The sequence below is a fragment of the Pelobates fuscus genome, chromosome 4 (assembly GCF_036172605.1).
Source record: "Pelobates fuscus isolate aPelFus1 chromosome 4, aPelFus1.pri, whole genome shotgun sequence".
NCBI lineage: Eukaryota > Metazoa > Chordata > Amphibia > Anura > Pelobatidae > Pelobates > Pelobates fuscus.
The window spans coordinates 361,631,113-361,656,596 of record NC_086320.1 but is presented as its reverse complement, the minus strand read 5'-3'; the positions used below and the strand labels follow the sequence as shown (position 1 = coordinate 361,656,596).

Here is a 25,484-nt window from a genome sequence, read left to right as displayed (position 1 = left end):
TCCTATTCTTCAAAAACACTGAGGTGGCTTTGTAGAAGCAACATATGTGAGTAATTGGGTAGTATGTGTAAAAAGTAGTTTTTAATTTTAAATATGCACATGTGCCATTTACTTATTTATAAAACGGTTACTGCATTTTTTATTCATTGGTGCCCTTTCATTTTGAATCTTTAATACACCAAACAAATGATCAGTTTGCCACTTGGTATTCTTTTTCTGATTCTTTTTTTTTCCTTTTCTTTATACTATTCATTTGCTCATTCTAATTAAAGAGTCTGAAAAAAGAAAAAAAAAAACTATTTGTATAACTTACAGGAGAAAAGCGTATAGTTTGTTATACGTAGTTTATCGTCCAAGAGCAATTCCACTCACCATGTAGGATGAGTGAAACTGTTATGTAAACTAATGGCTGTCTGGGAAGACGGAGTACTCAGTCAAACAGCATGCAAATATTATCTTCCTACCTGGAATACCAACTGCCCGTCTGATGGACTGTGGAGTGGAGCTGCGTCCTCCAAAGAATAATTCATTATGTCAGAATATAATGATAGGAAAGAGTGCACGGAGTTCTTGGATTAGAACTATGTAAGCAAACTGGAACAGGTCTGTTTAGACCTTTTAAATTCATAAATTCAGTGCAAAAATGAAGTGTATGCTTTCACATAGTTATTATACTCCAATTACTAGGAATCATGTGCTTGGTGTCCCTTTTAAAAACCAAAGGGAGAACCATTCTGTGTGTAGTTGGCTTTCTGACCTCTAGAAATGAATTGGAGCTAATTGCATATGCTTGGTGCAGTCATAGACTTGGACATTCACGTGAATGGAGTCCAAGGTGCACATCTATGTGTTGAGGTTTGTTCTTGGTTCATTCTTCATGCCCAATGTTAAAGTAAACCCGTTGTATGCAAACTATGAGGGAAAGAATAGAGTGTGCAAGTCTATGCATTGTGCAAATTCACCATCAAATTTATAGATAGAACATTTTTCCCCAAAGGTTGCTTCCTCTTTCTCCAACATGGACCCAGAAATAGTATGTGTACTTGCAAACAGTGTGTATGTATAGGTATATATTCCACTTTGGGGTGCTATGATTGCACGCTCAGTTGTACTGTGCACTATATATTTGGAGTTTTTACCACTGTAGCACTTGTAAAAAAATAAATTTGTGAAGATCATTTGATGTAGATCTAATTTAGCATTTTCACATAAAAAAAATAAAATAAGACGCGTCACTATGCAGAGTGTCAAACAGATTGCGATAAGTATAAAGAGTGAAATATCACAATGCAAAAGGGGTAAGAAAATAAGGTCCAATTTTTTTTTTTATCAGATGTTCTTGATTCTATAGTGACTTGAAAGCTCATCTCTAGGTACATGTAGAAAAAAGTGTAATCTATTCGGAGAAACGTAAGTGACCCAAACCTTTGTGCACAAATGCTCATTCACATGTGAAGGAGCTTAAAACAAGTTCTAAAAGTAGTATTACTATAATTCCATCTTGTAGATATGGGTGTCATCGATGATTCCTGTGAGTATGCAAAAAGGGAGAGAAACTTCAATAATGCGATATTGTAATTATCATAAAACTGTGTTCAGGCAAAAATAAGAACTAAGCTCACACTTGGTCCTCAACCAGGGATATATAGGTCACATCACACTCCGCAGCGCAGGCTGGTATTACATTTTTTTTACCCACTTTATAAAGAAATTAATAAAGTCCATAAGTGTGATATTTTTCTCTTTATATTAGTTGCAACCTGTGTGTGACACTGTATAGTTTAGATTATCATAATTATTGGCTTTGTGGTTTAAATGCACCCAGATCCCCCTTTCAGTGTTTGCTGCCTTAACCCCTTAAGGACCAAACTTCTGGAATAAAAGGGAATCATGACGTGTCAGACATGTCATGTGTCCTTAAGGGGTTAAAGGACCACTATAGGCACCCAGACCACTTCAGCTTAATGAAGTTGTCTGGGTGCCTGGTCCAGCTTCGATTAACCCTTTTTCTATAAACATAGCAGTTTCAGAGAAACTGCTATGTTTATATTTGGGTTAATCCAGCCTCTAGTGGCTGTCTCATTGACAGCCGCTAGAGGCGCTTGCGTGCTTCTCACTGTGAAAATCACAGTGAGAAGACGCCAGCGTCCATAGGAAAGCATTGTAAATGCTTTCCTATGAGACTGGCTGAATGCTCCCGCGCATGCGCATTCAGACGAGGAGGAGGAGAGCTCCCCGCCCGGCGATGGCGAAAGAGGTAAGTTTAACCCCTTGATCTCCATCCAGCCCGGCGGGAGGGGTACCCTGAGGGTGGGGGCACCCTCAGGGCACTATAGTGCCAGGAAAACGAGTGTTTTCCTGGCACTATAGTGGTCCTTTAAGTATTTCTATTTTTTGATCCTTCAACTAATTTCCCAATTTACTCCCCATTCTAATTTAGCATTTTTGCTAACTGAATATTTAAATGGCATCTTGTGCTCTTTAAATTGAAATCATCTTGTGCTTTACTATTTATATACTTTCATTTGCAGTTTGTGGTTTCGCAGTTGTGTACTTTATAGTGTGTATGCAATGTTTGTTTAATTGTTTAGAACACATGTGGTATATCAGAAGTTGATGATCTCATTGGTCTACTAAAATGAAGGCTGTAAGATTATCTCCAACACTCCTTGCCGGTTAGTTAGTGTCATATGGTCAATATGCAAAGATGAAAACGTTTCTGATTTGCACTGGGATGATTTTAGTATGCGTGACCCCCAAAACATAGTTTTATTCCCAAGATGTGTGTTTCATAGTGTTTACCTTCCGCTTCTGCCAAAACACATTGCACTGCTGCTTTTTATCTCTCTGTTTCTGGTCTGTTCCTCCTATATTCTACCTTGTTTTCTCTCAGGATCCATAGACAGGGAAATGGTAAATTCTCTCAGGTTGGTGATAAATCAATATTCGCAGGTATGAGAACGCGTGATATAATACTAGGAGCAATGCAGCGTTTACTAACTGCGTAAGGGGCATGCATTTTTAATGCAATTAGTGAGAAAGGTGAACATTTATATCCTTAATTTCTTATAGATTGTTTCTAGTTTCAAGACTACAACCTCTCGGGCAATCTGCCAGCTGGTAAAGGAGTATGTAGGGCACCGTGATGGACTCTGGGATGTCAGTGTGACCCGAACACAACCTGTGGTGATGGGAACAGCTTCAGCTGGTAAGATTATATTCTCACGCACTGCAATGTGAATAGACACGTTTACACCATTTCACCTTTCTGGACACCGTTTTGTAGCTTTGTAGTTCTATTATTACTATTTACTTTTTAGGTGCTGATTACATTGCTCAGCTGCCTGGCATTTGAAGGGTTAAAGTAATGTCTAGAAAGCCTTCCTCACCAGTAACCAGCTTACACTAATTTTATTCCTGCGTATGGTGAAAAACTGATTAAAACCCTACGAAGAAATGTTATTTGCCACGGATTAGCTTACACAGTGAATGCTAATTACAGAAGGGCATGCCAACCCTTAGGCTTTTCTTCAGGGATACATTCAGCTTCATAATCCCCAATAATCACACTGCGCTCTTTTGTTAGTTAGGCCTTTTATTTGCATCACATGATCTCGTCTAACAGGTGACTTGCGCGTGGGTAAAATAAACAAGCCCTTGTGTAAGGATAACACTTTAAATGATGTCAATGTTAGAATGTTCGATATAATATATCCTGGTACATGACAACTCGAAGAAAAACACTTGATGGAATTGCTTGCAGAAAATACATGAAGCGATTATCACTCATTTTCTATGGAGCAGTAATCTGCTCTGTCGGAAAAGTTCACAACAGTAAATATCCAAACTTGCATGTTGCTCCTTTTAGGCACTGGAAGAATAAAACGTGAGCAGAGCACTGCATTAAAAAAATAGATAAAATGTATGGTGAAAGCTACTTTGTAAGCTCAACATCATTGATCATATTCCTTAAGTCTTGCTGTCTCCAAATGAACTCCCTACTTCATATTGTACCAGTTTGTGTTGCCCATTTCCTCTCTAGGTATTGGGATATTGAAGGGTTTCTGGTTTCCCAATTGTGGAGCACCTGCAGTGCTGAAGGCATCAAAGGTTTTCCAAGACATTTAGAGTTAAAATAAAGTCAACTCCATTTTATTCCATCAGTGGGAGCGTATCATCAGTGCAGCTCGAGTCCGCCTCCTGTGAAGTCATTGTTACTGGTGATTTGTTCCGACTCACCAACAATGCTTCTTAAAGAGAAGTATTGAGACCAAGCACTCACTTTCAGCTACACTCTCACGGCTGTTTTTAAAAAGTCTCAGGTTTTCTTGATATCAACAATATTTTTGTTATAATAAGCCTTCAGAGACATATTGTTAATTCCTGAAGCACCTCATCTGGAGTATATATTTAAATGCTCTTGTTAAAACCAAGCAGCATAGCCTGCCAAAAATCTTATCCGTAAATAATTTGATTGCAAAATATTTTTATCTTGACACTTTTTTACTTCCTGGAAAAGATATGCTTTGTAGATTTGTATGTTTAGATTAAACATTTTCACAGGTTTTACTGTTAAGATTTGACCAATAAAGAATTCGCAAGTATGTGATTTGGTTATGTATTCCATTAAAGTACCGTATTTATCGGCGTATAACACGCACAGGCGTATAACACGCACCTCATTTTTAGAAAGAAATTCCAGGAAATTTCCCCCCTCATCCCATAGTATTCCCCCCCCTCATCCCATAGTATTCCCCCCTCATCCCATAGTGTCCCCCCTTTCCATAGTATTCTCCCCCCTTTCCATAGTATTCTCCCCCCTCCCATAGTATTCCCCCCTCCTCCCATAGTATTCCCCCCTCCTCCCATAGTATTCCCCCCCTCCTCCCATAGTATTCTCCCCCCTCCCCTCCCATAGTATTCTCCCCCCCTCCCCTCCCATAGTATTCTCCCCCCCTCCCCTCCCATAGTATATAGTATTCTCCCCCCTCCCCTCCCATAGTATTCTCCCCCCCCTCCCCTCCCATAGTATTCTCCCCCCCCTCCCCTCCCATAGTATTCTCCCCCCCTCCCCTCCCATAGTATTCTCCCCCCCTCCCCTCCCCTCCCATAGTATTCTCCCCTCTCCCCTCCCATAGTATTCTCCCCCCTCCCCTCCCATAGTATTCTCCCCCCCTCCCCTCCCATAGTATTCTCCCCCCCTCCCCTCCCATAGTATTCTCCCCCCTCCCCTCCCATAGTGTACTTTCCTCCCCCTCCCCTCCCATAGTGTACTTTCCTCCTCCTCCCCTCCCATAGTGTACTTCCCCTCCTCCCCTCCCATAGTGTACTTCCCCTCCTCCCCTCCCATAGTGTACTTTCCTCCCCCTCCCCTCCCATAGTGTACTTTCCTCCCCCTCCCCTCCCATAGTGTACTTTCCTCCTCCTCCCCTCCCATAGTGTACTTCCCCTCCTCCCCTCCCATAGTGTACTTTCCTCCCCCTCCCCTCCCATAGTGTACTTTCCTCCCCCTCCCCTCCCATAGTGTACTTTCCTCCCCCTCCCCTCCCCTCCCATAGTGTACTTTCCTCCCCTCCCATAATTACTTACCTGTCCTGAAGCGTGGGCCGGCTTCACACCGTGCACCGCGGAACAGGAACTTTAATTTAAGGTTCCGGTTTCCGGCGGGACTGAAAGGAAGTGTGCACACTATTGTGCACACTTCCTTTCAGTCCCGCCGGAAACCGGAACCTTAAATTAAAGTTCCTGTACCGCGGTGCGCGCTGTGAAGCCGGCCCACGCTTCAGGACAGGTAAGTAATTATGGGATATCGGCGTATAACACGCACCCACGATTTTTCCCCTATTTTCAGGGGAAAAAAGTGCGTGTTATACGCCGATAAATACGGTATTTATTTAACTTCCTAAAATTTCCTAATTTTTACATCTGATTTAAGATTTAGCCTTTAATAGACTGCACGCCAACCTTTACCATGTACAAGGAAAGATTTGAGTACCATGATATATAAAGTAAAAATATGTAACCTCAAAGAAGTGAATAGGGAAACATAATTAAATTCTAGACTTCGTGGTGATTGTGCTGCAAATCAGAATGTTAAAAAGCAGTAAAGTTAAGATAAAGCTCATTATCAATGTTGACACAGACACGGTCTATAGATATAGAAAATAATTAATTAAATCCACAGAAAATGTGCTTCCAAAATAAAGTCATAGTTTATTGAAAGTCCAACGTAACACAGCAAAATAGGGGTAAATTATCTACAGGAGAAAGATAACCCTGCAGGGGATTAGTTTTTATTTAATTGATAGGTTCATTTTCCTTGTCAGAAAACCAGCTGGACTTCATGCTTCAGAATGATACCAGCGAATCCACATCACTTTCCAGATTTCTAAAAGTATCCTGCAGGCATGTTTGAAGAACAGGCAAAATAAGGTCCTGAAAACCAGCGACTTTCAAATAACCAGAAATCAGATATTTTGTTTATCTTAACTAGAACTCTGCAATATATTAGTTTGAAAAGGGGGGGGGGAAGGATTGTGCTTCGATCCTCATTTGATGTGGAACATGAAATATCATTGGCATAAATAAGCTTTAAATACTATGTAGGCAAAGAAATAAGGTCATAATTCATTGTAATTCTCACAATACAGTTACTTTTCATCTTTAATTAAGTAAGTTAAAAGAAATGAGGTTGCAATGGAATCTTATCACATAAGAAACGTCTGAATTAAGTTTCCGATTACTGCCTATTTTAGGAAACCTTGTATTCATGGATATGAAGAAGAAATGTATGTTAATGCAGAATACTTTTTTTAACATTGAGGGTTATGAAATATAAGAAAACTATCCAATTTGTTTTTCTAGAATTATGTAGTTCTTTTGTCCTGCAGTTAGAAGATGATTATATTTTACAAGATAGCGTTACATTTGTTACTGCATACATCCACATTGTTGTCTGGGAATAGGAATCGATCCCACAAGAATTTTAAGCAATCCCTCCAGGATGGCCATTTATTTTAGAGTGTTCCTACAGGAGTTTTTTTGTTTTTTAACTAGCTCCATTTTCTCCACTAGATGCAGATAAATGCCATTTTGGTGCAAATTTTACCACACGCTAAAAACATTTTGGTGCAATCCACTAATAAATCGCAGGGTTAATGTGGGCACCAATTTGAGTGTATGTTCATTTTCTCACCCACCGCCCAAAAAACATGAGCAGACTGCAGCTTGTTATAGAAAATCTAGAAATGAAATTCACTAGTGGTAATAGTGGAGGGGTTTGTGTGTAGTAGGTGGTAAGTTTACAAGCGGTTTGCTGATTAAACAGATGGAAATGGCAGGTGGAGTTACTGATGGGATTATATGATTGTTAAAGAGAAGGGGAGGAATCTGTATTAACATCTGGGCTGCAAAGTTTAGCTGAGAGGAAATAGCGTGGGATCCATTATGATAGGATTGATACAGCTAAGGGAAGAGAGGGAAAGATTTGGATTTCATCTGTAAAGATGGTCTTTGAGGCCATCTGATTGAAATGCAAGACTTTCACTTGGCTATTTCTGTGCCTCTAGTATGACAGTCCCCTGAGGCATTTAAACCCTTCAACGTAGAAGTTTTGCAGAATGGTAATGTTTATATTGCATGGTTAAAACGGGGGGACGTGGCAGCCAGACCACTTAATTGAGCTGAATGGATCTGGATGCCTATAGTGTTCATTTAAGGACTGAAGACCCATGTGGAGCCAAGAATGCTGAAACAAACCAGCAGAATGCCATTAGAGTAGATTGTGGTGATGAAAATTGGTTCTCACAATTTTATTCCCTAAATCATCATCATCATATGTTGTATTTTTGGTTACTGATTTGGGAAACCCTGCTGTACATAGTTTTTTTTTTTTTTAAATTCTTTATTTTTGGTGCAAGTTGCATGAAAGGTATACACTGCTTCGAATCATTTGATACAAATATTATACACAGATAAGTACAGTGATAAACAATGTGTATAACATCACAAGTTGTGGTGTCTAGTTGGTATGTTGCACGTTTTGTGGTGTTTGGTGGTCTGTCGTGTTGTATCGATTTGAGCACTAGTTGGGTTTAAGTGTGTGTGCCCCCTCTATGTGAAATGTCTCGGGAGTTATAGACCAGTGAGGTATGCGGGTTCTGGATCACTTTAATAGTATGAGGAGGGTTGGTTGTTGATTCCCCAGTGAAGCCGGCCTTACGTGGTGGTCGCTATTGTGTGATCCTCGACTATGTGTATCCCTCTGACCTCTATTCAGTCCCTCCCTGGCGTGGCTAGTAGGGGGGGGGGGAGGGGGGGAGACGTCTCGAGCTCATTGTGTGCGCTGTGTGTGCCCTTTGGGTCACTCGGTTGAATTATGTGAATGTGTAACTATGGATTGATGTACATTAGAGTAAGTTGAAAGAGCAAACCATTAAATAGTAAACGTTAAACATTGCATAACTTTAGGTTAAGAAAAGTCTCAGAAATGTCTCTGCTGTTTGGGACACTTTGGTATGTTGGCCTGTTCAGGTCTTTGGTCTCCTTGCGCCCCTATTTTCCGAAGAAGACGTGTCAGAGTCAGTGTCTGTGAGGAGCTGTGTGTCCTGTGGGTCTTGAGCTGAGCCCCGTTGTGGTTGTAGGTCCAGGGCCGCCAGGAGCGCGGGAGTGTTCGCTGGGTCTGTGGCTTTATAGTACTTTCCCCCTATGGTAATCCATAGGGTTTGCGGTGTCGCCCATCTGTACGTTAGGCCTGCCTTCTGCAATACTTGTGTGAGGGGTTGCATGGCTTTGCGCCACTGTAATGTGGCTCTGCTGAGATCTTGAAAAAATGATATTTTACAGTTCTCAAAGTCATATGGTGTCTTCCCTTTCATAGCTGCCAGCAGGGTTAATTTGTTGGACATCGATTGACACCTAAGGATGATGTCTCGTGGTGCAGTTTCAGGGGCTTTAGGGGATTTGGCTATTCTGTATGCCCCATCAAAGGAGAAATATTTAGCCTCTCTGGCTGAGAGTAGTGATGCCACTAACCTCCTTATGAAGTGCGGTAGTTCTTCAAGGGGTACGGTTTCTGCTACCCCCCGCAGTTTTATGTTCTTCCTCCTGCATCTGTCGTCCAATATTAGTAATTGCTTATTCGTTTCAGTTTGTTGAGTCTGGATGTGTAGCACCCTGTCGCTCAATTCCTTGAGGCCTTTCTGCAAGTCTGTAACATTATGTTCGGTGGCTTGTGTGCGTCCCTTTACTGTTTGCACCTCCGTTTTGAGAACCGCCAGGTCCGCCTCCCACATCAACCTGAGGTTGTTTTGAAGTCCAGTGAGCATTTCTTGTAGCTCTCGTTTGGTCGCCGGTGCTTCTGCTAACATTGGGCTTGGTGCCCCTCTATCCGTCGGCATCGGGCTTTGACTTATGGTCCCGCAGTCTTCCCTTACTGGCGAGGGCTCTCGGGTGGATGTTGTCGCCCTTATCGTCGGAGTTTTCGCCGACGGCGGTTGTTGCAGCATGTGACTTATGTCTTGTTGCGGCTTGGCCGTGGATGCAGTCGGCCTTTGGGTTTTTCTCCCCATGCTGCCCGTTAACAGGTTCAGGTAGTCGGGGTCGTCCCAGTCTAGTGGGCCTCCGTAGGCTGCTGGAGCGTGCCGGATAGCGCGGTAGGCCTTAGTGCCGCGGGTCGGAGTTTTTTTGCCCGGGGTTAGTAAAAAAGGCACCGGCAGGTTCAGGGCAGTACGCTGCGGTAAGATCTGACCTTATTTCTTTAGTTGTCGTCAGGATGTTTGAGATATCGAATGGATTAATTTTTCAGCGCACGGAGCTGTAGAAATGGCGTCTATTCAGTTGTGCTGCCAGGCTCCGCCCCCCTGCTGTACACAGTTTTAACTGTAAATATCACATTATGTGCATGATTATTTTTTTTTATAGTCCTTAATACTAAAGCATTAAATTAAAATGTGGGTATACATGTTTATTGGGGGGGGTTGACAATTTTGACCATGGATTTTTCTTTTTCCTAGATCACACGGCATTACTCTGGAGCATAGAGACTGGAAAATGCCTTATAAAATATGTCGGCCATGCTGGATCAGGTAAAGTAAAGAACAGAGGCTCATTTAACGTGATTAGCTAGGTTTTGGGAGACATCAAACGGCTTTCATGACAATGCAATATTTTTCCGCTTACAGGATGTCCGTACATAATAATTACAAATGAAAGATGGAAAATTTCCAGTTTCCTTAAACTGAAAACAAACTGCTCCAGTTTTGTACTTTTCCCACCCAGCCCTAAAATATATATTGAATAAGATAGCTATGTGCTGTGTATAATGTTTACTTTTAGTGTACTTTATTCTCTAATCTATAAATTGCAGAATATTGACCAGACAAAGCAGCGGATCTGGAAAAATAGCCTGTTATAGAGGCGTTTTGTTACCCAGTTTAACAAAATAAAGGGTAGGATGAGTTCTCCAGCTCAGCTGTATGTTCTGCCCTGCTATTTTGAAACAAGGTTTTGTAACTCAGTGATTTTTATATGTTGGGGTTTATTAACTAAATAGTGACAGTCACAAATGGACATAAGGGATATAGAAGTTAGTCCCTCATCCAAATGTTGCATTTTATTTGTTTTAGTTGTGTTAGATGTGTGTCAAACCTTCTTTGGCGCCATATATCGGTAGTGTTTTGCAACAGCTTAGTAATGTCACTTTTTTTCAGATTTTTCCAATAATCAAGACTTATGTTTTGTTTGGGTTTTCTTTGGCAATGCTCGTTTTTAGGTTGGTTTTTTTTTTTTTTTTCCCCTCTATTATTCTTTTTGCTAATCTGTGCAACATATGTAAAACAGATTATCATGTCCAAAAGAAATTCAAGACCTGAGTGTTTATATCTAAAACCTTGGTGCTGGCTTGTTTTCAGCAAATGACAATTCTGCTCTATGGCAAACCTTTTTTTTTTTTTTTTTGCAGTGTGAGCAAAACGTGAACAGTGTTTCATGTCCAACTTGATCAGCAACATTGTAGATCTTTTGATGTGTGTCCCAGTTTGGCTAGCACAGCAAATGGGTTCCAGAAAGTCACAGAACAAAGAATAATGGATACCCTTAGTAAGAGATGATTCCCTCCAGAATCATTAGATTTTAAACAATAGAACAGACACATGGCCTGGTTTAGTTATGCAGTCTTTCCACATTCAGGTAGCAATGTTCTAGTCAGAGTGTAGACCTTGTTTGTTTATAACCTATCGATTAGTACTTCTGCACTAAACGAAGGTACTGCTCAGCCATACTTGGGACTTGTTAGATTTCAGGCAACTAAACGTCACCTTTCCTTTAATAATGGGGCAGTGAGGAGCAATTATTGGGAACATGGGAACCGCAATTATTGGGAACATGAGAACCGCTTTTGGCATTACAGCAGATAAATTAAAGATGGACAAGGTACTCCATGTTTAATGTACCTTTATTTTACATCACAAAGGTGACATTCTGGTAGTGTGGATAAAGATAACTTAAACCACTAACTAGTACTTGGTTTATCTGTACATTTAATTGTAGGTAGTGCTTCTGATGATTTGGCACCCAGTGAGTGTTATTATTGGGGTGTTTATCATTTCTGTTTGATTTCAACAGATAATGTCTGAGGAGCAAGAAAGTGTAAAGTGTGAACTCTCCTTGCTGTTTTTGGCAGAGGGGAGATATGTATTTTGTGTAATTGATTTAAGAAAAATGAACATTAGGAGTGTGATTGGATTCTTTAGAATTTCATTGGTCAGTGGAAGCTTTAATGTTTTATCATGATGTCTTATCTATAATAGCATGTTTTCACAGAACATTTTCAAAATGATCCACATCAATGATGCCAAAGCAGATCTTCAACTGTGGTAGAACTACAGGGTTCTTAAGACTGATATAACATCATAGTAATTGTTCTACAATAGTTGTGGATCTATATTTTGGCCTTTCCTTCTCTTGGCACTTGTATATAGAATATCCCCATACAAACCTTGAAATAAAGCGTTAATTAGATTATATACACATAATCAAATACAAATATTTCCTGCATCCCTATGAAATCCGTATCATCATTTAAAAAATTTGCCACAACATTGCATGAGTCTAGTGGTGCTTCCTGGGTCAGTGCTGCCTGAAGTTCAGCTTGACACTGAGCTTTCCCCATAGAGATACATTGATTCAATGCATCTCTATGAGGATATGCTGATTGGCCAGAGTGGCATTTGGCTCCGCCCTGCTTCCTTGGCTGAGATCATCAGCATTGACTGTCTATTCTAATGATATCCGCCAAGGAGGTGGATCTGAGGCAAGGCCAGCGCCGGCAGACCCGCAGGGCGCTGGAATAATACGTTTTTAACTTATTTAAGGGGACTAGGGACTTGCATAGTGTTTTAGCACTCTAGGGTCAGGAATACAAATGTATCCCTGTAGTGTTCCTTTAAGGTTAAGTCTCTAGACATTGAAATATAGCAAATTGAAATATAAATTGTAAAAATTCTCCAAGGTTTTACACTTCAATAAATCTCAATTAAAAAAAAAAAAAAAAAAAAAAAAATGATCTGCTACTAGAGTGTGGCACCTATTGAATTGTTTCATCAGGCCAAATAATGATACCTTGGTAATGCAGATCTTCGATTTATATATGAATTTCCAATGCCTTCCTCAGTTTTCAAGAATGGTTGTGTTCTATAGTAATATGCTCCATACCCTTTTTTTTTTTTTTAATTTTATTTTTCTCTCGTTCTTATTGCACAGTAAACTCCATAAAGTTTCACCCAACAGAGCAGATCGCACTAACAGGTAAGTTCATCTTATATTATTTCACTTGCTGTTTAGGTATTAGATTTTTGGTTTTTCCACGGTGACAGCTAATTCAGTGCCTTCAGCATTAGGTAAGCTATTTAGTCTGTTCCTGCTTGGTTTTCTTCCTGATAATTTGTATTTATAATGTATGTTGGTATGCAGTCTCTGTGTCCTAAAGGCAGAGCTCTGTCTGTCGTGTAGGCAAAGCTAAATTGGGCATTATTATATTACCCCTCTATAGACACTAATAGTGCATATTGTATAGTAAAACTCAAAGGCACACAAATTGTGAACATAACTTTTTACCTAGCATTTGTTACTTCTGTGGATTGAAAAAAAAAAATGCATTTTTCAACATTACCAGGATACTGGGAAGCGGTCATGCACATTTTCAGGTACAACAAATTTATCACTGACTGACTGGTATTGCGCATTGATGGCAGGAGCCTCCATTTAATAAAGAGCGGCTGTCAGTCTGTTGATGATAAATAAACATTGTATGATTAACTCCGTAATATGTAATAGACTCCTAATAATGGCCATTACTATGTAATAGACTCATAATAATGGCCACCTTTATACACACCCCATGAAAAGAACGGCTCTCCTTTCAGGAACACAGACTGTCATGTCTGCAAAACCGGATTCCAAGCAGAGGGGGAAAACTATGGTTTTATTTTTCATTTTAAATAAATCGTGGTAGTTTTTCTGATTACTGTAAAAGTGTTTTTTTGTTGTAAATTTTTGGGCTATAATATTATTTAATTATTCAATATATAGTGCACTTTGGAGCCTTTGTCAAGTAAATTTACTGTTGCTATATTTAGCAATTACAGTAGGGTTGCCACCTTTTTTGGGAATTTTTTTTTTAAATGCTAATTTGCATAATTAATTATATATGCGTGACATCACAGAAAGCAACATACGTAAGAGAATGAGACTATTTGGAAGGAGAAATTCCATAAATTACTTACAATGTGTGTACTTGGTCTGACTGTGTATTGTGTATGTGAGGCAGTGTGTCTATATACTGTCTGAATGAGTGTGTGTGTGTGTGTGTAGTAAAGTATGTATAGCATACACACACACACACACACAGACTGCTGAATACACACACACAGCTCAGGCACCATGAAGTCTTCATTGCATGTCCTGCAAACACCACGAACCACGGTGGCCAGTGCCGAAATTGCAGAACTTTTCCTAACCGAAAAATACCAGCGATTGTATTGTCAGTATTTTTGCAATACCGGCACCAGCCACACAGCATAAAATTCCGGCCAGGTGGCAACCCTAGATTACTGTGATAAATGCATTGTCGATGTTTCAGTCTATTCAGACTTTTATCAAAGACTTTTACACAGACTGAACTCCACAATTTCATATGCAGTTTCTCTGGTTTTATATTTTGTAATTATAGGCCCACTCAAACTTTTAGACTTTTTTTTTTTGTTTGGTTTTTGTTTTTTTTTGTTTTGTTTTTTATAATTATTTGCACTTTGCAAAATATTTTGCACTTCTCAGATTCTAAGACCAGGCATACAGTATTTAATTTCTGCATTTTTGTGCTGAATTTATAAATGCATACGTAGATATACTTTTTACGATTACAGTGGTGCATCTTGAGGTCTAAATTCATGTTACCGATCTTATCAGCCTCACAAGGATGTAAGGTTGAGTTGACATTGCTAGGAATTGAACCTGTGAGATAATGGCACTGGAGTTGTTTCCACTGAGCTATCTCACCGCAGTCTTTACACAAGATCATTGTTTATCTCCATTCTCCAAGCTTTATGGTATTTCAAGTACTATAAGTGATGCTGCACTTTTACACCAGCAAGATCAGCCTCTGAATGTTTTTGTGACATCAAGAGACTTGAAAAGTCCTTGGTAGTGAAACTGGTTTATCGTAATACAGTTTTATAGGCTCCTACCTGCTCTCTTTGCTTTGTGTAAATTTGTATTCGCTGGCACTGTAATACAATCTAATTAGAAGGTTAAATATGCATTAAACTTCTGAAATGCATTTTTATAATCTATTTTTTTTTCCTTCCCATTTCCAACAGCATCTGGAGACCAGACGGCTCACATCTGGCGGTATACAGTACAGTTACCCGCTCCTCAACCAACGGCAGACACCAGTGTAAGCAGTATACTAACTACAACTGAAAAGCAAAATGCTCAAGGCAACATTTTTGGGTGTTAGTAAGCATGCCTGTGTGTTTTGCTATACTTTTTACATTAATTAGATCAAAAAGCTTTTGTTTGCACTCAAAAGTACATAAAAAAATTAACTGTTTTGCTGCAGGTTAGATTTTCCCATTTCCGTGTCTTTTACTGTTTGTGTTAGGCTCGTTATGCGTAATCTGTTTTGTTCTATGGTGTTGGTTAAATGCATTCAGACTTGTGACTGTTATTTACAGATGTGGGTTTTTTTTTATTTTTATATATTTATCAATATATATTTATTGCATTATCCTTACAAATACAAAATGACAAGCATAGTTCCTCTCTCCCCTTTCATCTCCTTCATCTCCTTCCCTCCATTACTCTGTCTTTATTTATTTCTGTTCTCTATCTCTCTGCTCCTTCTCTTTGCTCACCCAACTGCCATAACTTTTTCGATTGCCCTGGGCATAAGGGTGAGAGAAAACAAGGCAATAATTTAGTAATGTATAGCAGTGAATGGTTAAAAAAACAAACAAACAAACCATGTAAATAAAATGGTGAATGACCCACCCCATGTGGTTGCGCCAGTTTGTGCTCACCCTATGTCACCTTTCCGGTTTTGGAAATGAAGGGAAATATCCACAGTACACAGGTAATAGTGTTATCAATGCAAGAAGTGCAACGAAAAAAATATAGATTTAAGGAGAGTTTTTTTTTTTTTTTTTACAATTCTTTATTTTTGAAATGACATATAATACATGCAGCACAATTGTGTCATATGCCTGCACTGATACTCGGGGATAAGACATCTATGAAACATCTCCTGCTATTTAAACAGAATGTGTCATTACTTTTATACGTTATGATTATAACTTTTAACATCAGCATGTTAACACAGTAGGCTGCCGTAAGTGTATGTCAGGATGAATAATAGCTTGTTTGAGCTCAGAGAGGAGGCTAGCTCTCATAACGCTCAGTCATCCATCGTTACTCAGTTTAGAGTGCCTCAGAGTTTTTAATCCTAAACTGTTGGAAATATTGTTGCTAGTGTACTGGCTATTGTTGTCAACGCAATAACCCAAATCCATTTGCGAATTCTTACCCTAATCACTGAGCCTCTCCATGTAGAAATCCTTTAGTGGGATAATTCTCACCTGGAGATCTGAATCCGGAGACCGGGCTTTCCGCAAGCTAATGATTTGTGGATTGACTGGCGGACACCAGGGTTTCACTGTTGAGTTAAACATAGACTGGTTAAAAAAGATAATTAATAGATGCACTCATGGAAGGTCTTATGAATACCAGTACTATGAACAAACGCTGTTGTATGGGGAACATTTTATTTTATCATGATTTAATACACCATTAATTTGGTAGTTCTATACTAGGGCGATGCAACAAAATGTGAATTGACAATAAAAACATTTTTTGTACTTCAGTTGTATTATCACATTGTTCTCCTCTCTCGGTTTATTTGTCTTTTAATTTGCCATTTACTATATATGCGGTTCTCTTCAGATGTTCGCAGACCGTACCGGTAACAACTGCGCTGCCTCTAAGACATGACAACCTATTATTTTAAAATCTCACGCCTATTAATGCTCATACAATCTAAATTGGTTACAGAAAGTGTATCTAGCTGCACTTATGGGGTCTCTTTTAGTCAGTTTCCCCAATATTGTGGCAGGTAAAACTTAGTACTGGTATCTAAACACTAGAATAATTGCATAGGGCTACTCATTAGCCACATGTCCCCATTTAAATTCTGTCCTGGAGGACATTGGTTGAGGTTGTGACTTTGCTGTGCTGAGCACATCAACAGATATTGATTCTCTTCCCACCTGCCTTATAGTAATCTCTCTGTTATATGAAATAGATTTTACAATTTGTTTTTAATTTTGAGATTTACAAAAACAAACAAAAAAAACAAAACAAGAAACCTGTCCATCTTGCAGAAGAAGAACCATCATTTCAATGAATTTTAACTTTAAACTCGGTTTGTCTGGTATTAAAAGAGGTAACACAGCACCCCCTAGTGAATGCTGGGATATACAGCAAGTATTTGTGACTATTCTTTGTGGTGAATACGGACATCTAGTGTCTATAAAGTGTAATTTAAACCAAAGAATGTATAGCCGAGAACCTTATTTTACTGACCAGGTCAACATGTGAGCCATAAACAGTGGTACGAATACTACTTGGACTTGTATCAAGATTCCTAATACATGGTGGTCTCACAGTAATTTAACTGTCCGTCTATAACTGTATTTGCCAGAATAACTTATCTTATAGTGAGCTGTGTGAACCAGTTAAAAATATATTGTGACTTTGAAGTAGGGATTGGTGGATATTCTTTTTCCAGAGCCGAAACACTTTATCGGTTGCCTTGTGGGACGATTGCCAATAATTGGTGCCGATATTCTGTACATTTAAAGTTTTTTGAAAAAGTAACACCATTTCTACACAAATCTGGCATTAACTAAACATGCTGATGGCAATCACACTCCGATCACTCTCAGGCGGCCAGTACATGCTGGAATCATTGAGATCAATGCAGTTACTGATAGGAGTGGGCTGACCGCAGTCACACACTCTGTCAGTCAGCCCAGTACTTTACAGTAGACTATTTACTGTTTCACCTCCCTGCCTTCAGCTAAGCTCCGCATGCAGAGACTTACAGAAAGGGGTGACGTGAGGTCACGTCGTGGCACTTCATTGTCTGGCATTTAGAACATAACTACTTGATCCAAGGATAAATCTGACTGCCATTCTGGGGTCAAGAAGGAATTTTTTTCCTAGCTTGTTGCAAAATTGGTAGTGCTTAAAACTTTTTTTTTTTTGTTTTTTTTTGCCTTCTTTTGTATCAACCGCAAAAAACAAATGTGAGGAAGGCTGAACTTGATGGACGCAAGTCTCTTTTCAGCTATGTAACTATATTGTGCCCGACTATAATATTATTTTATAAGCTTTTAAATTTCATATTTTTGGATAACCTTTTAAAATTATTTTCTCAGAATACTGAAATTTCTAAAATTGTATCCTATATTAAAAAGAAAATCTCTATCTATATAATTATAATTCGGTAATATTTGGAATTTTATATATATACAAATTTATTATAATATAATGTTTCATTTTAAAAGTGTATCCAAAATACTAAAGCCAGGCATATATTCTACTATAAAATCTTAAATTAAAGGGTTTTTAAATTCTATTTTAATTTGCAGATGACTGTTACATTGGTAGCAAAAACTCCTGTTAGTGTAAGGGACACTAGTCACCAGAACAACTACAGGTTATTGTATTTGTTCTGGTGAGTAGAATTTTTTTTTACTGCTTTTTGCACTGCAGTGTTTACATTATAGCCTAGAGATACCTCCACAGGCCACTACTCAGATGGCTGCTAGAGGTTCTTCCTGGGGCAGTGCTGCACACAGTGCAGCACTCACATTCAGTGTCTTCACCCTCTGCATGGAGACACTGAACTTTCCTCATAGAAATGCATATCTATGAGGAGATGCGTATTGGCCACGGCTGTGCTTGGCTTGTGCTGGCTCTACCCCTGATCTGCCTCCTTGACAAGCTTAGCCAATCCAATTCTTTCCTATTGTGATTGGCTCAGATCATCACTTCTGATGATGTCAGCCAAAAAGGCAGATCAGGGGCAGAGCCAACAGCAGCAGACTTGAATAAAGATAAGATTTGACTATATTTAGGAGAGTTCAAGGGGGGCTAGATAGTGTTTTTAACACTATACGGTCAGGAATACATGTTTGTGTTCCTGACCCTATAGTGTTCCTTTTAAGGGTTAGTGGTATTGGGGATTTTTTTTGTGCTGGTAACTAGTTTTGTTTTATAACCATGTTAAGTGATTTTTTTTGTTTTTAGAAAAAAAAACTGAGTGAACTACACTTTAAAGAATTTGAGCTGAAGTATGGATTGCAAAGTTTTAATCACGTTTGATGTTCAGCAGATATCTGGAGAGGAGGAAGTTGACTTCTCGGATAAAGATGAAGCAGAGGTAGATGGAGATGTGTCCAGTGACTGCCCCACCGTCAGAATTCCAATATCGTCCCTTAAAAGTCATCAAGGTGTAGTGATCGCTGCAGACTGGCTGGTCGGTGGGAAACAAGCAGTAACAGCCTCCTGGGATAGAACAGCTAATCTCTATGATGTAGAGACTTCAGAACTTGTCCATTCACTCACAGGTATATTGTCCAATGATGTCCTATTTGTAAATGACTCATCGCCAAATTATATATTACTACAAAGTAACAGACTTTGACAGGATATTCACAAAAGTGAGAATTGCTGGGAATTCAAAGTGGACTTCAAATTTAAGGCCAAAATTGCCAAACTTAAAAATTCCCTATGGGAAAGCATTGGATTGGCTGAAATCATCAATATTGATGATGTCAGCCAAGAAGGCGAATCAGAGACTGGGCCAGTGCCGGCAGACCGGTGTGGCACTGGAAATAAGGCAAGTTTTATTAGCTTATAAGGGGGCAAATGGGAGCAAGCCACCTACATGGTGGTTTTAACACTATGGTGTCAGGAATACATTTGTATAGGAACCCTATAGTGTTCCTTTGAATCTGAAATTCACTTAGAATTCTGACCATTTTCACTTGCTGGACCTTTCTTTCTTTTTTTTTTTTATCTTTATTATATCGTAAAAGAACACGTCATTCTGCAGACATAAGTAATTTCAGTGAATCAAATTATTATAACTATTTTAGTACTCTTTCCTTTTCAAAGAAATGTTTTTAAAAAAAATTAAATTAACTATCTACTAAAGTCATGAAGTTACCCATTATGTTTCATAACCCAACTTATTTACTTTGCACATTTTAAAAATACTGCACTATATTTTGTTTTTTTTGTTTCATTTGGTACAAGAACAAAGGGCCTTTATTTGCCAAAGCAATTTTTAAGCAAATATGTTTGCATATTTGATGATATGGGGTATATACAGGTGTGCTCAAAAGTTTGCATACCCTTGGAGAATTGGTAATATATGTAACATCAAAAAAAAAACGCGAGTGAGCAGGCAAAACACATTTCTTATGGGATTCATATTCAACTGTAGGTTATAACAGAATGGCACAATCATAAAACAAAACATGGCAACAAAGAAAAAAATTAAATGACCCTGTTCAAAAGGCTGCATACCCTTAGTTCTTAATACTGTGTATTGCCCCCTTTAGCATCAATGACCTCATGCAGTTGTCTATGCAGCATGCAATTGTCTAGGAGACCCCTAATTCTTGCAGGTGGTATAGCTACCCATTCCTCTTGGCAAAATGCCTCAAGGCCATGCAAAGTCTTGGTTGTCTTGCATGAACTGCATGTTTGTGATATCCCCAGTGTCTTGATGATATTAAGGTCAGGAGACTTGTCACTTTAAATTTCAGTGTGCCTGAAGCTGTGAGGCATGTCAAGGTGTTGTCGGGCATATTGTAACCGGGCTTTTTTGTGGCATTGGCGCAGTCAAGGCTTCTTTCTGGCAACTCGACCATGCAGCTCATTTTTGTTCAAGTATCGTATTATGCTCCTTGAAACAGCCACACAGTCTTTTTCCAGAGCAGCCTGTATTTCTCCTGAGGTAACCTGTGGGTTTTTCTTTGTATCCCGAGCAATTCTTCTGGCAGTTGTGGCTGAAATCTTTCTTGGTCTATCTGACCTTGGCTTGGTATTAAGAGATCCCCGAATTTTCCACTTCTTGATAAGTAATTGAACAGTACTGACTGGCATTTTCAAGGCTCTGAATATCTTTTTATATCCTTTTCCATCTTTATAAAGTTCCATTACCTTGTTACGCAGGTCTTTTGACAGTTCTTTTCTGCTCCACATGGCTCAGTATCTAGCCTGCTCAGTGCATCCCCATGAAGGCTAACAAACTATTTGACTATTTAAACACATACACTAATTACAATTTAAAAAGCCATAGGTGTGGGAAATTAACTTTTAATTGCCATTTTAACCTGTGTGTGTCACCTTGTGTGTCTGTAACAAGGCCAAACATTCAAGGGTATGTAAACGTTTGGGTGATTTCTGTCATCATTATGATTTTAAAAAGGAGCCAAACCACTATGTGATAATAAATGGCTTCATATGATTACTATTCTTCAATAAAATATTTTTTTTGTATGATTAGTCATTTTTTTTCACATTAAATGCCAAAATTTCAATTTCTGCCAGGGTATGCAAACGTTTGAGCCATGGTCGTAGGAACACAAAACAATCTGGGGGGCATAGCAATTTTACTCGCCGGTATATTCTTATTCCGTAAACTAGGAGTTGTTTATCCCATTGTACAGCGCTACGGAATTTGCAGTCGCTATATAAATGAATAAATAATAACATTAAAGGGTCACTACAGGGAAGGGGTTTTACTTACCCGGATACAGCGCCGGGATCCTCCTGATTAGAACCACCCCTACCCTTCCCATGAATATTAGAACCACCCCTAACCCTTCCATGCACAAAAGAACCCCACCTACCCCTTCCACGCATATTAACCCCCTTCCCCTTCCACGCATATTAACCCCCTACCCCTTCCACGCATATTAACCCCCTACCCCTTCCATGCATATTAGTACCCCCCTAACCCCTTACATGCATATTAGTACCCCCTAACCCCTTCCATGCATATTAGAACCCATCCTACCCATTCCATTCATATTAGTACTCCCCTAACCCCTTCCAATAATTTTTCTACCTCATTAGTAGCCCCCCTAAACCCTTCCAATTATTTTTCTACCTACCCCTCTCCCCCTATCCTTATTAGTAGCCCACCTAACCCTTTCCAATTATTTTTCTGCCATGTAGGGACAGGCTATAGACACCAGAACCACTACATGAAGCTGCAGTGGTTCTGGGGACTATAGTGTTTCTTTAATGTGAGGTAAATTAGAGATTAGTGCCACGAATAATATGCTAGATTGCCTACTTACAACCAGATGAGGATGATGATGGGCTCTAGCTGCAGTCTGGCTCCACTGGTCTGGTGTAGAACAGGCTCTCTGGAGGCCGTTTGTAACTGTGGTCACAAAAATCAATGTTCTGGGAGAACGGGAAGCAGCTCAATTTTTTGGGGGCTTTTTACACAGCTCAAGGTCTGGGTCCCAGGGTCCACCTTAATGTTCCACCAATGAGTTTGTTCACAGGGGGTAGAGAGTGTAGGGGATGTCCGGATATGTGTGTAAGGAATGCATTGTGTGAATCTGTGTTTGTATGTGTAAGGGCTGCAAGGTGTGTTTCTGTGTATGTACGGGATGCAGTGTGTGCGTCTGTAAGGGGTGCATTGTGTGTGTGTAAGGAATGCATTGTGTGTTTCTGTGTGTGTAAGGGTTGCATGATTGTGTGTGTGTGTGTGTGTGTGTGTGATGGATGTCAATCTCTCTCCCTCCATTGTCACTCTTTCTCCTCCTCCGTCCCCCCTTGTCACTCTTTCTCACCCCCCGTCCCCCCTTGTCACTCTCTTTCTCACCCCCCGTCCCCCCTTGTCACTCTCTTTCTCCCCCTCCTTCCCCCCCTTGTCACTCTCTTTCTCCCCCTCCTTCCCCCCCTTGTCACTCTCTTTCTCCCCCTCCCTCCCTTCCTTGTCACTCTTTCTCCCCCTCCCTCCCTTCCTTGTCACTCTTTCTCCCCCTCCCTCCCTTCCTTGTCACTCTTTCTCCCCCTCCCTTCCTTGTCACTCTTTCTCCCCCTCCCTCCCTTGTCACTCTTTCTCCCCCTCCCTCCCTCGTCACTCTTTCTCCCCCTCCCTCCCTCGTCACTTTCTCCCCCTCCCTCGTCACTCTTTCTCCCCCTCCCTCCCTTGTCACTCTTTCTCCCCCTCCCTCCCTTGTCACTCTTTCTCCCCCTCCCTCCCTTGTCACTCTTTCTCCCCCTCCCTCCCTTGTCACTCTTTCTCCCCCTCCCTCCCTTGTCACTCTTTCTCCCCCTCCCTCCCTTGTCACTCTTTCTCCCCCTCCCTCCCTTGTCACTCTTTCTCCCCCTCCCTCCCTTGTCACTCTTTGTCCCCCTCCCTCCCTTGTCACTCTTTGTCCCCCTCCCTCCCTTGTCACTCTTTGTCCCCCTCCCTCCCTTGTCACTCTTTGTCCCCCTCCCTCCCTTGTCACTCTTTGTCCCCCTCCCTCCCTTGTCACTCTTTGTCCCCCTCCCTCCCTTGTCACTCTTTGTCCCCCTCCCTCCCTTGTCACTCTTTGTCCCCCTCCCTCCCTTGTCACTCTTTGTCCCCCTCCCTCCCTTGTCACTCTTTGTCCCCCTCCCTCCCTTGTCACTTTGTCCCCCTCCCTCCCTTGTCACTCTTTGTCCCCCTCCCTCCCTTGTCACTCTTTCTCCCACTCCCTCCCTTGTCACTCTTTCTCCCCCTCTCTCCCTCCCTCCCCACTCTTTCTCCCCCTCCCTCCCTCGTCACTCTTTCTCCCCCTCCCCCCTTCCCTCCCTTGTCACTCTTTCTCCCCCTCCCCCCTTCCCTCCCTTGTCACTCTCTTTTTTTTCTCCCCCCCCTCCCATGTCATCCCTTTTTTCTCCACCCCCTCCCATGTCATCCCTTTTTTCTCCACCCCTCCCTCCCTCCCTCCCTACTCTCTTCCTCCCCCCCCCTCCCTTACCTCTGTTGTAGCGTGGCCGAGCCCTGTATGATCCGTGGGTACAGGGAGCTTTTGTTTCCTGTACCCGGCCGGACTAAAAGGAAGTGCACACTTCCTGTTAGTCCGGCCGGGTACAGGAGACAGATGCTCCCTGTACCCGCGGACCATACAGGGCTCGGCCACGCTACAGTGAGGGAGTGACAGGAGAGAGTGCTGAGCCCTTCCCTCCTGTCAGCCCCTCTCCTCATGCTGCGCCCGGGCGGTGCGCCCTCATGGATGCACCAGCCCGGGCAAAGCTGCAGCCGCCTGAGGCTCTCTACAGAGCGCTCGGGCGGCTGCATCATGGGGTGGGCCGGCGGAGCTGGGGGGGATTTCCCCATAACCTGTCCCCCCCGCATGATTTGCTGGGGGGGATGCGCCCCCCCCCATACCTCCCGGTTCCTACGCCCATGGTTTCAGCACAACTGTAAACCACTCAGTTTCTTTATATATCATTCTGTTTAGAAAGCAATAAATATATTATCTTAAAAAGACAACCATTATTTAGCAAATAAATGCCAGCACCATTGTATTAATAACAAATGAACATAACCCTTTGTTCTTGTACCAAATGAAACCCCCAAAAAATATAGTGCAGTATTTTTAAAATGTGCAAAGTTTATAAGTTGGGTAAATTCACATAGAACAGTGCCTTGTAAGAATAGCTTCAAATCACAAGGATCGATACGTCCTGAGGTGACACTATCCCTCTTTTTTGCTTCCAACCGGAATAAGCTCAAAGAAAACGGTAGAAATAGTGCAATAGGTCTGATAATAAACTTAATAGACTAGGTCACAGAGAGCTGCTTACTTTAGAAAGAGCCTTCCACAATGTTGCTTTAGGTACAAGAACCAGTGTATCTGTAAAAGATGGTGTAAAATTTTGCTTGGATGGCAGTTTCCCAGTCCCTGGGAGTTTCTCTTTCTGCTGGAGTTTGTGCCGTCAGCCATTTTGTTCTGGCCTCATGTCTCCTGCCGGTCGGCCCCTCTCCGTTGGTGAGTACCTACTTGCTGGGAGAGGACCGGGATAACCCCCATCGGTCCAGGGGGCAGGGGGGAGGGGGGGAACGAGAGCTCCGCTTTAGAAGCTCAGTCTGTCTTGGCGGCAGAGGAGCGACCGTCTCCTCTGCGCCCGCCATGTTACTAGGCCTCACCCTCAGGGAGATAATACTCGCTGTGTGTCGCGGGTGGTATCCACTTGTGCCGATGACTGTCACCTCTCTGTTGGTTGGTAAATCGCCTTTTGGTCAGTGGAAATCAGCTATATTCGTTTCAGGTAGAGAGAGCTGAGGAGGTTTGCTTCCTCTCAGCTCCCCGGCCAGGCCCCCACCCTTACTATATTTTTTTTATATATAAAAAAAAAAATCTATATATATATATATATATATATATATATATATATATATATTTTTTTTTTTTGCATAATTGCCTATTTATCACAGATCACTTTTTGATTTATATGTTTAATCCCATGAAGATTTTTTTTTTCTTTGCAGTTTATTATAACTTAATTTTTAATCAACTTTAGGAGGTAAAAGCAACTCTTTGTATGCAATCTTTTTTTTTTTTTTTTGGCTCCAATTAGACATACAAATTCAGCCATCAGGCCGAGCCTATACAAAAAACATTCTTAGTTTTATATATTATGTCAACTATTCATGTAACTAATTCCACCCATCTGCAGCATAATCTAGCTTTATAAAGGCATACAAGTAGTGAGGGGTGAACATTGTTGATTAGAGTAAGCCAAATAGACTGAACTAGCGTAGTGGGTAACTCAAGAGGAAATGGCTTTCAGGTTACAATCCCTAACCCTGGGATGCCAGGGGGAATACACAAGGATGGGGTAAACCATCCTAAAGAGGTCTG

General features: G+C 40.8%; 1 protein-coding gene across 6 annotated transcripts in view; it reads left to right on the top strand.

The window, feature by feature from the left end:
• The window catches only part of WDR37 (WD repeat domain 37), a 129,906-nt gene that overhangs the window by 72,199 nt on the left and 32,223 nt on the right, over positions 1–25,484 (top strand). For 4 of the 6 annotated variants that reach the window (XM_063452651.1, XM_063452655.1, XM_063452653.1 and 1 more), the window contains 5 exons: positions 3,073–3,208; positions 10,014–10,085; positions 12,760–12,804; positions 14,874–14,950; positions 18,947–19,184. In XM_063452651.1, coding sequence (XP_063308721.1) covers positions 3,073–3,208; positions 10,014–10,085; positions 12,760–12,804; positions 14,874–14,950; positions 18,947–19,184 — 568 coding nt within the window. The remainder of the gene's footprint in view (positions 1–3,072; positions 3,209–10,013; positions 10,086–12,759; positions 12,805–14,873; positions 14,951–18,946; positions 19,185–25,484) is intronic. The other 2 variants (XM_063452654.1, XM_063452656.1) reach the window with 1 other exon arrangement.